This window comes from Chrysochloris asiatica, unplaced genomic scaffold (assembly GCF_000296735.1).
Source record: "Chrysochloris asiatica unplaced genomic scaffold, ChrAsi1.0 scaffold00187, whole genome shotgun sequence".
Taxonomy (NCBI): Eukaryota; Metazoa; Chordata; class Mammalia; order Afrosoricida; family Chrysochloridae; genus Chrysochloris; species Chrysochloris asiatica.
In genome coordinates, this window is record NW_006408705.1 from 1,834,931 (window position 1) to 1,852,939 (window position 18,009).

At 34.9% G+C, this 18,009-nt stretch overlaps 1 protein-coding gene across 2 annotated transcripts in view; it reads left to right on the plus strand.

Annotated features, from left to right (window-relative positions):
- Window positions 1-18,009, plus strand: part of CLGN (calmegin) — an 84,509-nt gene that overhangs the window by 39,579 nt on the left and 26,921 nt on the right. For both annotated transcript variants that reach the window (XM_006872219.1, XM_006872220.1), the window contains 4 exons: window positions 1,189-1,330; window positions 5,885-5,966; window positions 8,252-8,444; window positions 13,328-13,517. In XM_006872219.1, coding sequence (XP_006872281.1) covers window positions 1,189-1,330; window positions 5,885-5,966; window positions 8,252-8,444; window positions 13,328-13,517 — 607 coding nt within the window. The remainder of the gene's footprint in view (window positions 1-1,188; window positions 1,331-5,884; window positions 5,967-8,251; window positions 8,445-13,327; window positions 13,518-18,009) is intronic.

The following is an 18,009-nucleotide window of genomic DNA, read 5'->3' on the forward strand; positions in this document are numbered from 1 at the left end:
CCCCCCCACCCCCCATATGCCTAGCTACTGTTTGGCTGAAAATTGCATGAATTCTGTCCCAGACATGAAAGGTTGTTGAGGGCCATAGTCCAGCATTTCTCCAGTGTTTGAAAGAATTTATTTATTGTTGCTGTTAAACCACAAGTTAGTACTCATAATACAATTCAGTGTTGATGTGAAAGTAAGTAAACCACATACATGCATCAGTTTAGATAAAGATAGTATAAGCAAATCAGAGAGGAAAAGGAAGAGAGATCTTTTAAGATGCATTTTTAAAAGCCCAATAAAGTTTGCACACTGATAGACAAATGAACAACAGCAAAAAAAAAAAAAAAAAAATCCCAAACACTCTGGGTCAGAAGTCCAACACAAGACTCTAGGGCTAAGTGTAGTCCACCAAGCTTCCCCTTGTATGCAGTCCATGCTGTAATTTCTGGAGTTTCCTGGTCTTAAATCCCAGCCCAGCAAGGCCTAACTCAGCCCTGCCTTGTATAGGTTAGTGTTTTCCCTTGCTTACACCAGTTGCTCCTCGGAAACCCTATACAGGGTCACTATGGGTCAGAATCGACTCGACAGCACTTAACAACAGCAATCATTTTTCTGGCCAAAAGTCCTGAGGGCAGATTGACTTACTCTGGAAAGGGTGATTGAAATATATAGTAATTGAGAGTACCATTTCCAAAGTAAAATTTACATTTCTACAATGGCTCTGTAAAGAACTGATGAATACCATGCATTTCAAATAAGTAGATTGAGGCACTCTGCTCATTTTTTTTTGTGTTAAGGAAGCCCTGAGTCTCATATTAAAATTTTAAATCTATTTTAAAAATAAAATGCTAATAGACATTATGAGACCTTTTTTTTTGTAATTCCATTGATTCAAAAAGTCCCTCAAAGAAAACCCAAATAAACCAGAAATACCTTACTCAAATATTGTGGTGTTTGCTATTTATTTATTTTCACAATTTTAGCTAAGAAAATGAAAACGTTCTCTGATGTGGGGAAGAAAAAAAAACAAAAACAGGCGCATGCTTGCAGTTGCAGATATATTGTTCTTGATTTTAAATGTTTTCTTTTTCTCAGTTATCCTTCATGGGGAAAAATTCTTTGACCACTGCTAATAAATAATTGTTAAATCAGTGTTTTCTGTTTTAGTTGAATGTGCTTTGCTTTACCTTTATGTTTTAGGCAGATGGGAAATAGAAGAATTGAAAGAAAACCGAGTACCTGGTGACAGAGGACTGGTACTGAAATCGAGAGCAAAGCATCATGCAATTTCTGCTACCTTATCAAAACCCTTTGTTTTTGCTGATAAACCTTTGATAGTTCAGTAAGTTTTGTGGTGTTTCTGAATACTTTTTCTGAATTTTGTTTTACTTTTGTACAATTTCATGTCAGAATATATTTCATTTTTGGAAAATGGGTATAAAAATCCAGATGTCCTTTTTTAGTTTCATTTGCTTACATATACAAATATATATACACACACCCCAAAATTCTGAATGAAGAGCAAACTGAGTTTAACATAATAACTGTATAACATATGCCTTCCCCACTACAAACTCCTTGTTGTTATTGTTAAGGGCCATTTTAACTCTTTTTCTTAAAATTACTTGCATTTAAGCTGTTAACCTTCATGTTATATTCGTAATGGAACCAGACATCGGATTCATAGACAGATACTTTTTTTAAAGGATATATATGTATATAGGTCGCTTTCTTTCTTTTAAGAGTGGAACCCTTTTAAATGGAACATATTTGCATAGACATCCCCTCAGCCCCCATACTGACAAACTAGTTTTATTATGATGTTGCTTAAATGTGTACTGTCATAAAATCAGGCATAATCTCCTCATGTTTATTTAACAAAAACTGTTATAAAACCAAAACAGATCTACAAATTTAATACAAGCATAATTATAAAGCCAGTTGTTGTTGTTGCTAAGTGCCGTCGAGTCGGTTCCGACCCATAGCGACCCTGTACAGGGTTTCCGAGGGTGTAAATCTTTACGGGAGTAGAAAGCCTCATCTTTCTCCCGCGGAGCGGCTGGTAGTTTCGAACTGCTGACCTTAAGGTTCGCAGCCCGATTCGTAACCACTACGCTACCAGAGCTCCTTAAGCATTAAATTAAAGCCAAAACAAAAAAAGGAAGTATATAAACATTATACTCTACCTTGTATCATAAATTTTGGTGGCTGTCTTGAGTTCATGACAGCATATGAAAAGATCATTAACGATATCACTCCAGATTCCTTTATTTTTTGTTAACATATTAAACATATTCTTATATGGCATAACTAAATTACTGTGTTCTATTTTAGAGTTTCTTGAATTTGATGTGGTGTTGGTGCTGGTTATGTGCCGTAGAGTCGGTTCTGATTCATAGAGACCCTGTACAGAATTTCCGAGGCTTCAAATCTTTATGGGTGCAGAAATCCTCATATTTCTCCTGCAGAACAGCTGGTAGTTTTGAATTGCTGACTGTGGATTAGAAGCCCTACTTTGCTATCAGAGCTCCTTTGAATTTGATGTACTTGATATAATTCTTCAGTTGTGCTAATTTGGCTTAGTCAACTTTAAACCATTTCACTGAATTTAAAATATATATGCAATATCAAAAATGATGTGACCAGTACATAAACAAATGAAAAATATTGTTATAGGTACTTACTGGAACTAATGTTTGAGCTTGTTTGAGTTTGTTACTCAGAGGTCTTCTGTGTTTGGTTTTTTTGAAAGTTTGAAGGTAATCTTATTACTTTATGTAAAAATAATACTACTTTCTATTTTGATTCTTGTGACTTAAATGAAAAAGTAAAGGAAAATAATATAAAGTTAAACTTCTCCAGAATAAATGAACTACATTTTGCATTTTCAGTATAAAGACAGCCAAAATGTATGATACAAGACAGAGCATAATGATAAATAAAGTGAGAAAATGATATCTTGTAAGATAAAATGCAAAGGTTGGGAAATTCATCTATAAAGAATATTAGTAAAGAGATTGTAAAATGGCTTTCCAGAAATAAGAAAAGGAAAGTAAAATGAATTGAATAGCAGTTTTTCATCTATTCAGAAACAGTTTAAAGAGGAGAGTAATATTTGTGTTAATACTGAGAAAAAGAAATGAGCTAGATAGGAAGTGATTTTATATTAAATATGGTAACTGCTAAGGATTTATGACAACCTTTTTTTTCAAATTGTGGATATTTTAATCTGTATTATGTTATCATGCAAGTTTTAGAAACAGAACATATTCATTTTAGATATAGGATACCTATGAAAATATACAGCTGTTTTACCTATAGAAACCTGTTTTTATACTTCATACTACATCCCAAACATATTTCATAATGGAATTTGTTTTCCCTCAACAACAATTACAATTTCATAGAGCAGTTTGGCAAATGATACTCTAAAAAATTATTTGCTAACATGTATTCTGCATATTTTTCCTAGACTTAAAGTTAGCAGCAGTCAGCTTTATATATGATGTATATATTTCACTAACCCTCTACTCCATGACGAATTATACTAGGAACAATTTAATGGTATGAAAACAGAAAGTTTTGCAGTGTGTAAGACATACACAGTGATTGAATCTAGGCATTATAAGACAACTTATAGAGAAAATTTATGAAAATGTTCTTCCTACTTCCTTCCTTTTCACAAAACCCCTTTTTTTTTTTTTTTGGGAACACCTATAATAAAGCTGTATTATGTTTTTTTCTTTATTCTTCATAAAAATAGATACTTACTTTTAAGTCATACTGTACACCATTTCTTCAACATTGTCTTTAAAAACATAAGTTCCATGAAAAATTACTTTGTCACCTATTTTGTAAAATAAAACTATTGGTAAAGACTTTCAGAAAAACAAATGTTCTTTATTTTAAAAGAAAAACCCACATTAAAATCCTTATTTTCTGATCATAACAAAAATTAACATTTTGAACATTTTTTCTTCATCATTGTACATTGTTATATCATTTAATCCTCTTAACAATCCTTTGAGGTATTTTTGTTAAGTGCCGTTGAGTCAATTCTGACCCATAGCGACCCTGTATAGGGTTTCCAAGGAGCAGCTGATGAGCTTGAGTCACAGACCTTGCAGTTCAAACGACTTTTCATAATAGCTCATAGCGCCACACCAGGACTTCATAGGTATAAGCAATGTCCCTATTTTATGGATGAGCAAATGAAAGCTTAGTTTAAATAATTATGAGCTAGCTTAAACACTGTTGTTGTTGTTGCTGTTAAGTGCCATGGAGTTGAATCTGACTCATCTCGACCCTATGTAGGGTTTCTGAGAAGCAGCTGGAAGGTCTGAACTGCTGACCTTGTTGTTAGAAATGCAGTGCTAATCCTGTAACACGGTAGTAGCAAAATCAAGAATAAATCTCAGGTCTTTCTGACTTCCAAAGCCTATGCGTGTAACTACTCACTTAAACAACTTGACAAAGAATAGTTGAAAGGAGAAATTAAAAATAATATTTCTGTAATTACTTAAGATTTTATTGTATTTCTCTTAAAAACCAAAACAAAATATATACACTATTTGTTATAATATTGTATCTTATTTTTTAATATTTTTTGTCACTAAAATTTCTTCAGAAACATTTCTAACTACAAACTTTTATTAAAGTTATCACTAGTTGCTATTCTGTAGTTTTCATATCTTTAATACATCTAACCAAAACATAATCCTTTGGTTTTCACTTATTTTCACTTTTCAGCCACTTCCTCATTGGTTTTTTGTTGCAAATAATTGATCAAATTACCAAAAGTGCCTTTTAATTGCTCTTCAATAAATCTGCTCAAATTGCAAAGCAAGGCTTAACTTTTTTAAGAGAGCCTTTTACTGAAATGACTCTCATTTCACTATTTTATTTGTTATACCATATTTCTCATGCTTCCTGGCTGTAAGGGTCTATGAATCATTCCAGGTTATTGACTGAGATTCTGAAATATCTTTGCTGGAACAATTTAATTGAATGTATAACTTATTTAACATGGTTTAGGTGTGGTGGTGGTGGTTATGTGCCGTGGAATTGGTTCCAACTCATAGCGACCCTGTACAGGGTTTCCGAGGCTGTAGATCTTTAGGGGAGCAGAAAGACTCATCTTTCTCCCGCAGAACAGCTGGTAGTTTCGAACTGTTGACCTTAAGGTTTGCAGCCCGATTCGTAGCCATTACGCTACCAGAGCTCCTTGCTTTAGGTGTAGTTGAACTAAAAAACAAATTGATAGTTAATTGGATATCTAACATCATTAGCAGTTTATTAAAATTCTATTGCTATACTTGCAGTCTGTATGAACTTTGTTAGGGTTTATATATATATATATATATATTATATATATATAGAATATTATGTATGTTGTTGTTGTGAAGTGCTGTCGAGTTGGTTCTGACCCATAGCGACCCTGTGTAGGATTCCCAGGGAGCAGCTGGTGAGCTTGAACTGCCAGCCTTGCAGTTCAAACGGCTTTGCAGTCTGGCGCTTTAACCGAGAGCGCCACACCAGGACTCCTGCCTATGTTATCTGAATTTGAAATTTCCTATTAAAGTATTAGTCAAGTTATCTTATTCTTATTTCAATAGTTTTGTTGGAAGAAAGTATTTCATCAAATTGTTGGAAGAAAGTATTTCAACAAATTGGTTGACTTTCTGTAGTTGGTTATAAGCAGTATATTTTTAATATTTTGATGATATGCATGCTGTTGCAGTAATAGAAAAACATTTTTGGTTATTTCCTAGGAATTTTATATGGGTTTATTTATAATGTAAAACATTTATGTTTGAATGAATTGAGAATGATACCGTGGATTTTAAAGAACAGTAGTTTTTGTCGGAAGTGTGATTTTTTTTTTCCCTTCATTTAGATATGAAGTAAATTTTCAAGATGGTATTGATTGTGGAGGTGCATACATTAAGCTCCTAGCAGACACTGATGATTTGAATCTGGTATGATATTTTAATATTTAAGAAAACCTTTTTAAAGTTAATAAGTCATTTAAAAATAGCTGAAAAAATTGAAAGTCTTATTTTCAACTGAAAAGACCGTAAGTTTTTCTTTATCCTTATCAGTTTAAATCATCTTTATGATTTGCCTTCAAGTTTCATATAAAGTTGTACCTCTTTATGACATGACTTTTATAATCATTAGTAGTATAAAAAATAGTTTACCATGTCTGTAAATGAAAGTAACATGTTTGTGAATACCATTGAAAAATTAGATCTGAGTTGCTTTTTTCAAAATAATAAACATAAGTTTGTTGTTCATAGAAAAAATAACTTAGCAAAGCAGTGAAAGGAAATGACCTAAGAACCAATAAAAAAAAGTGGGTTCAGTTTAAGAATTGTCAACCTACAAAAGATCCAGACAATAACTCATTTTAAAATCATTTCATGAAGTCTTAAGAGGTTATTTTCAGAGCATTTGAGGTCAGGAGCATTTCTAATTACATTTTTTTAAAAGGGTTACTGAATATAATAGATGTAAGAAAATTGAGACATCAATGAGATCTTTGTCAGAGTGTGAGTCTGTGCATAGGCTATGAAACATAGATTAAAGGCTTTGGGTAGTATTATTACAATCAGGAAAAGGAATGTCATTTATGTAAAAGTTCTTGTTTTAGATATTGTCAAGTGATCACCACTTAAATATAACAATAATAAATGCTAATATCAAGTGCTTTTATAAACATTTCATCTTATTAGTGCTGCTGATCCTAGAGAAACCTTGCAAGGTGAACACTGTTATTATTTCCTGCAAAAATATGAGGCACCAACCATTCTTCCCACAGCACTCTCTCTACCTCTCAACAGCATTCAATAATCCATTGTAATGGCCACACAGAACTCAGATTCCATACTCAGAATTATGAGGTGTATTAAGGAAGTTAACAGGTTAAAATTTAGGGTCAGAAATGCTCTGAGCATAGTTGTTCCAGTCAGCTGCTGATAAATGCCCATAGAATACAACACTCCTCCCTAAACCTCAGCCTAAACTAAAGGCACTCAGCTTTAGTTCCCTGGGTCAGCAAACCTAGCACCCTACTCTAAGAGCAAGCTTCCTGCCCAGAGTCATTCAGCTTTACTTGCTCTGTGGGCTGGGAAGTCCACTGCTCTGTTTCGTGCTCTGGTTCTTGGTGCTGCTGCTTGTCTACCACTCCTCTGGTTTCACAGCTTTCTGTCCCTGGTTCAAGGGGGTTCAGTGTGCAAGGATCTTGGGCCCAAAGGACATGCTCCATTTCTGGCTTCTCTTCTTTGATGGGAGTGAGATCCATCCCCTCTACCCCTCCTGCTTCTGAGATGGCTCATTTTAAGCCCATGCTAGAGTTTCAAGTTTTTACAATTTTAATAAACTCTACTAACATCCACAGCTGAAACATGTCATCCTGTCAGTATCTTCTTCCACCATTTCTTAGCCAGATCCAGCATGGCAGAAATATTGATTGGTGAGATTTACACACTGTGGTTAGAAAAAATACTAGAAAATTCACGGCACCGCATCTCTGTACTACAGAGGGGATGAAACAAGAAATTTGTTCAGGTCTACTATGTTGTACTGCAGATAAGCACTGGAGTGCTAACTGCCAGGTTGGTGGTTCAAACCCATCAGCCACCCCTTGGAGACCCTATATAGCGTCCCTATGAGTCTGAACCAACTTGACAGCACTTAACAACAACATCTAGCTAGTGTAGTTGGTAGTAGTAGAATTCGAACTCAGAAGTCTGACTCCAGACCCCATGATCTTAAACACTGTGCCAATTATATTCCTGAACAAATTTGAACAGGTTGTGTGTCTCTGTGCCTCTTTTTTGTGTCTGAATCTGTGCTCAGAAGAGTCCTTTTCTAATGTCTTCTTAGATGATAGCAACGAATAGCTATTGTAGTCTTAAGGTCTCAGATACTCTTTTCTCTAATTGCTATTGGGTCTTAAAATATTAATAATACAGGTTTACATAAAATAATTAAAGCTTATGCTGCTACTAGGGGAAGTTAAGCTTTTCTCCTGCATTTTCAGAAATGGAAGTAATGTGCTTTTTAAAAAGAAAATCTAACACTGTTTTCAAATATAATCTGTCATTTTCCCACATTTTTTATTGTCACTTAATTCATATGAAATCTTTGGTGAATTTTCAGTTAATATCTTTTTCTCAGCTCTACACAGCTTGGTAAAATAGAGAATTCATTAAATACTCTGTAATTCTTGACTAACTTCAACACTCATTTCTCTTTGAAGGAAAACTTTTATGATAAAACTTCCTATACCATTATGTTTGGACCAGATAAATGTGGAGAAGATTATAAACTTCATTTTATCTTCAGACATAAACATCCTAAAACTGGAGTTTTTGAAGAGAAACACGCCAAGCCTCCAGATGTAGACCTTAAAAAATTCTTTACAGACAGGAAGACGCATCTTTATACCCTTGGTATCTCCTTTTAATTCACTTATTTAGAAATCTTTGCTGACTACTGGGACATTCGTGACAAGTGCTTTGGGAGAAATAAACATGAATCTTACACTTAAGGAGCTTATCTTTTGTAAAAATAAGACCTACATAAACCATTACAGCACAAAGTAGACAATAAAGTGCCATATGAGAGATACAAGTGAAGAACAGTTAAAAGTTCAGAAGCAATATTATTTCCGGTTTGGAGATTCAGAAAAAAAAAAAACTAGTAAAAGAGATTATATTTTAAATTGTCTTAAGGTATCGACAGAATTTGGAAAACTGCAGGAGTGGGAAAGGATGCTTTCTGTTCTGTGAAGTTGTGTAAAGAGGGGAAACTAGAAAGTACGGTTAAAGAGCGAAAGGCCTTGAATGCCAACCTGAAAAGCTTACGCTTTCTTCTATAAGCAGTTGTGCTTACTGTTAGGTCCCATGTTTGCATGGTGGGTATGGCACATTATTTAAATATTGACAGGAAAAGCATACACTAAGCATATGCTTTTATCAACATACTTAAGTATGTCAGAGTCTGCATGGACATTGGTGTATTATATGAGGGTATTTCTTATATGATACACATAGTTCTGTCTGTGATTTCTTTGTTCTATGATTTTTTTTAATCTTAGCATGTGAAGAACTAACAGGACATTTTCAAGTGATCCTGTCAGCTTTCTTATTCATGTCTCAGAGCCATCCATGACTCTGGTAATTTGATTTTCTTTATGAAGACTGCAGTTAACAAAAAAAAAAAAAAAATTGTTTTTTCTGCCAAGCCAATGCCCAATTTTTGTTTGATGTCAGCAATTATGTTGAAATTCTTTTTTTCTGAAATAATTGAAATGTAATACTGGACATTTTGAGAAACATAAATAAAACAGAAACAATGAGAAATTATAACCAGAAAAGAAAAAGTGAATTCAATTTAATTTGACTTTGCACAAATCAGGCCAAAAGCACTTTGGTAGTATATATATCAAATATTCATATTCTTTGAGACTACAATCCCACTTTCAGGAATTTATCAATGGAAATAATTCAGAAAAAAGAAACTAACCTATGTGTGATGATGTATTGAAAATTTGAAGTAATGTTATAATAGGAGAGTTTTGTATCTGAAAGTGATGATTATAAAAATAGTTACCAGTGGGTGGAAATGCTTACAATACTAAAATGGAGATAGAAAGCAACATTAAAATTATAAGCACATTGTGATGGCTACTTGGAAAATTATGCAAGCAAATAGAAAACTCATTTAACAACAACACTATAGTTTGTAACAATTATAATTATAACAGCATTGTACTTATTATATTTATAATAATTATTATAACATGTACATCATTATGTACTTGTTTTAATACCCTTACAGAATAACTTTAAATACTTTGCAATTTCATTTCTGCCTTTCTATCAGAACTGACTCAAAGGCACTTAACAACAGCAATTGTAGGTTCATTTAAAATATTGAATACAATTTACTAAATAGTATTTTTCTTTTAGACAAAGATTTTTTCACATATGCCTAGTTGTAATATGCTTTATTATTTTTACTGTACATTTAAAAACTCAATTTCTGTTTCAAATTTTATTCAGAAAGCTTTCAAGATCTTTCTTGAGAAACCAAGGCTATTTTTTTTAATTAGAGAAGCTTTAGTAATATTTTTGCACTTAAGATCTTATTCTTAGTTTCGCTTCAGTCTCAACTGTTACTCCTTGGTTGTAGTATGCAAGTTTATAATTTCAGCTGCAGTGGAAGAAATATTGGTGAGAAGGGAGAAAATATTGAGTGGGCATTTGCACTATTTGGATTTGCATATAAATTACATTACACCCATTTCTTACTTAATGACATGGTTAGATTTCAAAGACCAGGAAAATTGCCGTAATGGGAAAATGGAGGATGGCTACTGTATTTCATAACTACCAAATTATGTCATCACTTAAGTGCCAAGCCACTGAGAGTCATGTCCAGCCAAATTGACACATAATCTCAACCAGCATGGCCTGCATCCTTCCTGCCTTACACCTTGGCATTCATTACTGCCAGACGTATGCCATTAGTGCACAAAATACTCTGATAATAGATTTTTTACTATTGTTATAAGTGTGAAATGTGGATAATCAAATAGTTGACAAGTGACTAGGTATATTTTGTTTTGCTATAATTTGATGTTATTATGCTGAAGTCTCTGACGCTCATTATTACTTCAGAGATATTTCATCCACAAGTGGTAGCTCACTAGCAATCACTCTGATTAAGATGACAATCATAGATGCTGGATAGAGAAGGGGGGAAATGTAGAACAAGACTCAATAGCATTCAAATGAGTAGACTTGCTGGCCTGGTAGAGGCTGTGGAGCCCTTGAGACTATAACTGTGAGAAACCCCTCAAGCCTGGAGTTGAACCCATCTCTGGGATTGATTTTCAACCAAATAGTAGCCCTATAAAGTGAATAAGAACACCAGGGAGGAAGGCACTCCTCAGCACAGTCAACCATCTGAGAGAGAAGGGCAGCATTTGCCCCAAAACAATGCTCAGAAGGCAGGAAAGAAGGGTAGATGGCTGGAAATCAGGAACTCAGGAGGAAACGTGAAGAGTGCTGTTACATTGAAGGGTTTACAACCAGTGTCACAAGTCACAATGTGTATAAATTGTTGAAAGGAAAGCTCTTAAACTTTCACTCAAACTACTACAATAGTTTTTTTTCAAGTGGTAGTAGCTCACTTCAAAAGTCTTAATGATATTGCCATTTTGACCTTTTAAGTGAAAATGCCATTGTTCTACTTATTGAAACTTTTAAGTGAAAATGCCATTGTTCTACTTATTGAAAACAAATGTTAGGCAGCTCTTCTTATCTTTAATATTCTTTGCAAAGATCTAAATTGTACCCAGTGACCTCCTATATTTACACAAGGAGAAAGGGTCTTTTATTTTGACATTACAAAGAGTTGTTAAGTGCCTTTGAGTGAATTCCTGGGCGACCCAATATAAGGTTTCCATGGGTTTGAATCAACAGCCTTGTGGTTAGGAGTTCAGTGTTTATCCACCAGCGCAACACCAAGACTCCATTGACCTTATCTTTAAAGATCTCTAGGAAATTACTTCATCACTGCCTTTGATAGTAGATTTACATATGCTTAAAGTCAAGAGGCTCTTTAGATCAGAGATGTTTAAATTAGTTTTGAAATGTTTCTTCCCATTATTTACTCTCTTGAGTCATATTATAAAAACAAAACAACTTGCTGTTGAGTGGATTCCAACTCATAGGGAACCTCGTGTGTCAGAGTAAACTGCTGTACAGAGTTTTCAATGACTGATTTCTTAGAAGTAAATTGCCAAGCCCTTTCTTCCATCTCATCTCTGGGTGGATTCTAATTTCTTCCTTGGGTTAGCAGCTGAGTTAGCCATTTGCAACACTTAGCAATTCACATTACATCTGTAGGTGTCAGGATTCCTCTACAGTTGTGAAGGGATTACCCCTAGTAATACATTGTAATTGGCAGGTTTTCACTGAGCATCTAAGGTGTGACTGTTTTGAAATGATGGAGTTGGGAAATACTTTGTACTCCCACTAATGAAGTATCAGTAAATGGTAATTACTAAGAGTGGATTTCAGGATAAGGCATAATTCATTTCCAGGGGGTTTTATTAAGAGTGGACTTCACCATTGGTGATAGGGCCACATTATTAATTACGTTCTAATAAAATACATTTTGTTGTTAAGTGCCAGGAATTTGTTTCCAATTCATAGTGACCATGTATAGGGTTTCCAAGGAGTAGCTGGTGGATTTGAACTGCCAACTTTGTGGTTAGCAGTCCAGTGCTTCTCCTACAGTGCCACATCTACAAACAATGACATTCTCCTACATAATGCCAATCCAGTCACTAAAATTAGGAAATTAACATTGATGCATTGTTGCTGTTGTTAAGCGCCATCAAGTCAGTTCCAACTCAGAGACCCTGTATAGGATTTCCAAGGAGTAGCTGGTGGGTTTGAACCGCCACCTTGTGGTTGAAACCAGCCATGCAGTCCAATACTTACCTTTCAGCACAACACCAGGACTACCATCTAATCCTGGTGTGGTGCTGTAGGATAAGTAGTGGAGTGCTAAACACAAGATCAGCAGTTCAAGTCCACCAGCCAGTCCTTGGAAACCCTATACATGGTCGTCATGAGTGGGAAACAATTCCACGGCACTTGACAACAACAAAATATTAAGGGGTAATGTGCATGAGGTAGGTAACTTACTCAAGTGGTTCGGAAGAAGGAGGGGAATATGTTCTTTGTAACCTTTCTCTGAATTTGAGATTGTTTTAAAAAAATTATTTCCAAATGTTGAAGAAAATTGGATTGTATTCTGTAATTAGCAAAAGAGCGAAGCTGACTGTGATTGATGTGAGTCCTAAATTGAGCTAACTGTTCTTAAACCACTGACAGAGTCAGCTCTAACTCATAGCAACCCTATGTAGGGTTGTGGATTCACAAAACTGTGAATCTTTACAGGAGCAGACAATTTCATCTTTCTCCTGCAAAGCAGCTGGTGGATTTGAGCCGCTGGCCTTGTGGTCAGCAGACCAATGCCTAACCCACAGCGCAGCCCGGCCTCCTTGCTATTGGGTATTTTTAATATGAAAAGCAGTGTAACAGCTTATTGTTAAGAGTACAATTTAAAGCACGATATCTTTGATTCTAGAGATTATATTTAGTAATTTATGCATATCGATTTAACACATTGGGGATTTTTTTTATGTTAGAAAAAATTTACTCATGATATTTTAAGGTAGTGTTATTTTTTAGATTATCTTTAAAGTGTCTCTCAAGATGCTATGTATAATGAATGTGTTTAAATTCATCTGTAGTGCTGAATCCAGACAACACATTTGAAGTATTGATTGATCAAACAGTTGTAAACAAAGGAAGCCTTCTAGAGGACGTGTCTCCTCCTATTAATCCTCCCAAAGAAATTGAAGATCCCAGTGACAAAAAACCTGATGATTGGGATGAAAGAGCAAAAATCCCTGATCCTTCTGCCGTCAAACCAGATGATTGGTAAGTAAAACACCCAGTTTGATACAAAATGCATTACTTGTCATAATTAAGAAATGAGATATGTCATATCAGTGACATTTACAACCAATAGAACTTTTGGTTCTATTTTTATTCACTCTTTATTTTTAAAGATTGAGACTATTTATTTTTACTTTTTTGGGTGGAGTGTGTATGTAAAATGGATTTTGGACTTACCTAACATTTAATTACTTATTTTAAATCATTAAGTTTGTTATCTTTTTCAATATTATTTATTTTTTATACTTTACTATGAGAAAAAATTCCATGAATCTAAAACACAAAACATTTTCATTTTCATTCTGGCTCTGATCCTTATCACTATATAGAGAGAGTTTTTACATATAGTTCCATTGTAATTTTTAGGGGGAAGTTCTGCTGGCACTGCGGGTTAACATGCTGGACTGTAAAGTTGGCTTGAACCACAAGGCTGGCACTTGAAATTCACCAGCCACTACTGTACCGACTCTATGCACTAAACAACAATAGAATTGTTGTTTTATAGTCAGTTAATACTGAACCCCAAACTAAACCCACTGTCACTGAGTTGATTCTAACTCATAGCAACCCTGTAGGACAGAGTAGAACTGCCCCTTATAGTTTCCAAAACTATAAATCATTACAGGAGCAGACAGCCTCATCTTTATCCCAAGGAGTACCTGGTGGTTTTCAACTGCCAGTCTTGTGATTAGCAATCCAATGCTTAACCCAACTGCAGTTGGCCTTAAATAGGTCCTATCCTCAACATCTTAAAAAAAAAGATTTACAATTTACTCATAGCAAATTTGCTCAACTATTTCAGTAGATGGTTATGTGTGTTGTCTTCTTTCTATAGGATTAGGCATATTTGCCTAAAACAAAAGGTTATAGACTGCTGACTCAAGGAATTTTCATGGCTCTGGTCACCTGTATTTGGATTTTCCAGAACAGCTGAACTGCTACCAGTAGCTCTTTTCCAGTATCCATTCATGTTTCCATGGCATTCTACCACCATCATATTTCTGTCTTTTCATCTTAATTACTTGTTAATCTTTTTGTTATGGCTAGCATTTCTGATTCTTATTACTCACTTTTTTTTTAGTTTGATAGAATCAGTAATTTATCAGTTGCATTAATATTTTTCCAAAGCACTAACTTTCTTTAAAACTTTCCTGCTATATTTACACTTTAAATTGTCTTGGTATAACCTTGATGTTTTTCATTTTTCTGCTTTTTCTTTGATTTGCTCTATTTTCCTTTTTTAGACTTTTCAAATTTCAAATTTTGGGTAATTCCTTCTCCCTACCCTTCCACCCCGGAGTCCTGGTGTGGCGGTATGGGCTAAAGTAGCAGACTGCAAAGTCGTTTGAACTGCATGGTTGGTGGTTCAAGCTCACCAGCTGCTCCTTGGAAACCCTATACAGAGTCACTATGGGTCAGAATCAACTTGACAGCACTTAGAACATCAACTACCCTCCCACCCTGTTTATTGATTCCAACAGTTGATTTTCCTCAAAGTGCTTTAAAAGCACCTGACAGATTTTTGTATTTTGTACATATTTTCCTATTGAACGTATTCTTGGTTCTTTTTTCTCCCAGACTCAAGGTATTTTTTAAAAAGTGTTTTTAGTGGCAAAATTGTTGGATAAGTTTTATCTCTCTCCCTCTTTCTGTCTTTCCCTTTTTCCTTCCTTCCAATTCCTTTTTTTCACCTTCCTGCCTATTTTTATTATATGAGGATCTCAGAAAGTATTACTACAAAATTACAGAAATCATTATTAAACACAAATATCAAAATGCAAAGCTGTTTCTTTCTTGACATAGCCTCCATTTAGATCTGTGCATTCTCTAACCCTTCCCTCAAAGACAGAAAGGCTATACCGAAAATCTGTAACACTCCTAGATTTATACCACATCCAAATAGTAGTTTGGAATCGTCAAGGGACTCAAATTGTGGTCCTTTTCAATACTCTTTGAATTTTTAGAACAAAAAAAGTCTGAAGCAGCAAGATCAGAGCTGTAGGGGGGATGGAATAAGGTTTCCTAATGAAATTTGGGTGGGACCACCCTTGCTGCTGGGAAGGATGAGCAGGTGCATTGTCATGACAGGAGAAAACTTCTTCGGCGTCAATTTCTTGGCCTTTTTCTCACCCTTGCAGTTTTCAGGTTTCTTCAAACTTTTTCCTAACATGCTCCTGTGATCATCTTGTGTCCTTCAAGAAAACCTATCAAGATGACCCATTTGGAATAAAATAGTTCTCATAATCCTTAAGCTGACCTCTCTGCCTTGAATTTAGCTGGCCCTCAGAAGCCACTGTTTTGACTGGACCTTTTTTGGAAGACACCCTAGGGAGATGAAGATAAGTGTATTGCTGAGAGAAATTGTCTGCAACCACCCATTGGTTGCAGAGATATGTTTAAATCATTTTGTTAGGAATAAACCTCTTCGTGAGTAAACTGAAACCCTAGTGGCAATACTTTTTGTTTTGTTTTAGTTTTTATTGTGAATTGAGTGGTAGTTTACATGGGAGAACATCAGTTTTACACTCACTCTATCGTATTTTGTTTCACTGCAATGATTACAATCTCTTCCGTGCATCATCATTCAACAGTATTTGCTTCTGTCCCTTTTTTTTTTTTTTTTTTTTTCAGAAGACGGCATACGAGATGAATTGCTGTGACTGGAGTTCAGACGTGTGCTTTTTTGATGTACACAAAAACACTCGGGAATATATAACCATTTAAAACCATTTAAACAACCAAAGAGCACATTCTGCATGCCTGCCTCCTGGCCACCAGCACACAACCTTTCTCTTTCCAAGAGTTTAGAGTCCTCAGCTGCTGTATCGTTCCATGCCCTCATCTCTGCCTCCATCTCTGGTGTTGCTGCTTGACTTATTCTCACAATGAGTGGGATTCAAAAGTACAGAAATGTCCCACTACCACATGCAAACTAATCAGTAGTACTATATTGTCAGGGTCACTTTAGAGTATTTCATCTAGAGTTCCCTTTGTAACCTTTCCCATTCCTGTATCCTTTCCCCTAGAAACAGCCATTGATGTGAATTTACTTGTGTATCCGTCAAGTCTGTTTCACATTTTATTTGCTACGTGTTTCCATAAAATACATCTTTCAAAATCTACATGAGTAATTGAGCCCTGGTGGCACTGTAGGTTAAAACTAGGATGAAAACTAGACTGCTAACCCCATCAGCCACTCCACAGGCAAAAGATGAGACTTCCTGCTCCCTTACAGATTGACAGCCTCGGAACCTCTATACAGAGTTGATATGAGTCAGAACTTACTCCATAGCAGTGAGCTTGGCTTTTTTAAAATCATAGTATACAAATTCTGAAACTTTCTTCAATTTGCATTGATGTACTTACATATAGTTGATGTATCATTGTTTTAAGCGCCACGAAGTCAATTCCAACTCATAGTGACCTTATACAGAGTTTTAGTGGAACAGATGGTGGGTGTGAACCACCAACCCTGTGGTTCACAGTCCTGTGCTTATCCTACAGTGTCACACCAGTAGTCCAATTACTTATGATATATGTATAATTACTTTATTGTAAATTCCATTGTGTAAATACAGTCTCTTATATTTGGGTTATTTTGTACTTTTCATATTATAAACAATGCTTGAATAGCATTCGTAGAATCGCTTTGCTAGATGTTATCCTACTGTTCTCCAAAATTATTGTAATTTACATTTTTACATTAGCCTTATTGTTGGGATTGAATTTATATGCCAGGGCTAGTGATGGTGAACTGATATCTCATCACTTCCTTATTGATGATATTTGATGAGATCATCAGCCATTGAGCTTTCTTCTATGAATTGTAGGTCCTTTTGTAGACCTTATAATTTTATGATTGTCTTTGATACAACTAGACCTGTCTGTCCAATCTCTTTCATTGCTAAGTTTGGATAGCACAACTTCAGCTAATGCGATCCTGGTAGACATGCAGAATCAGATAAATCTGTTTGCTTCCAAGGTTTTATTTTGGATTCCATTTTTTCCTCCTTGGTTGGCTAATTATGAGTGTTTTCTCTTTGATTTGTTTTAGTGGTTTCTCTCAGTTTATCATATGCACCTTTAACGTACTTTAGCCAACTCAAATAATACTATACCACTTCACATGTAAATTAACTTTATTACTAGTATCTTATGTTCTCCCCTTTCATCTTTTATGATATTATCATGTAGTTTACTTCTACTTATACTGTGAATGTCATAACATAGTATTTATTCTTCAAACAATGGTATTTTAAAGCTAAAACGAACAATGTGGAGGCATATGGCTGAGCGATTAACTGCACTACCCATCTGTCTGTGTATTCCAGCTTTTCAGTGTATCGTTTAGTGCCTTTTTTTTTTTTTTTTTGGACTGATTTTCAGCACTTCCTATGGGTTGTATTTTCAAACTTCTTCCATTCTCTTGAGTTTTTTTATTTTACATTAGACATGTGATTTTTATATTATTGTT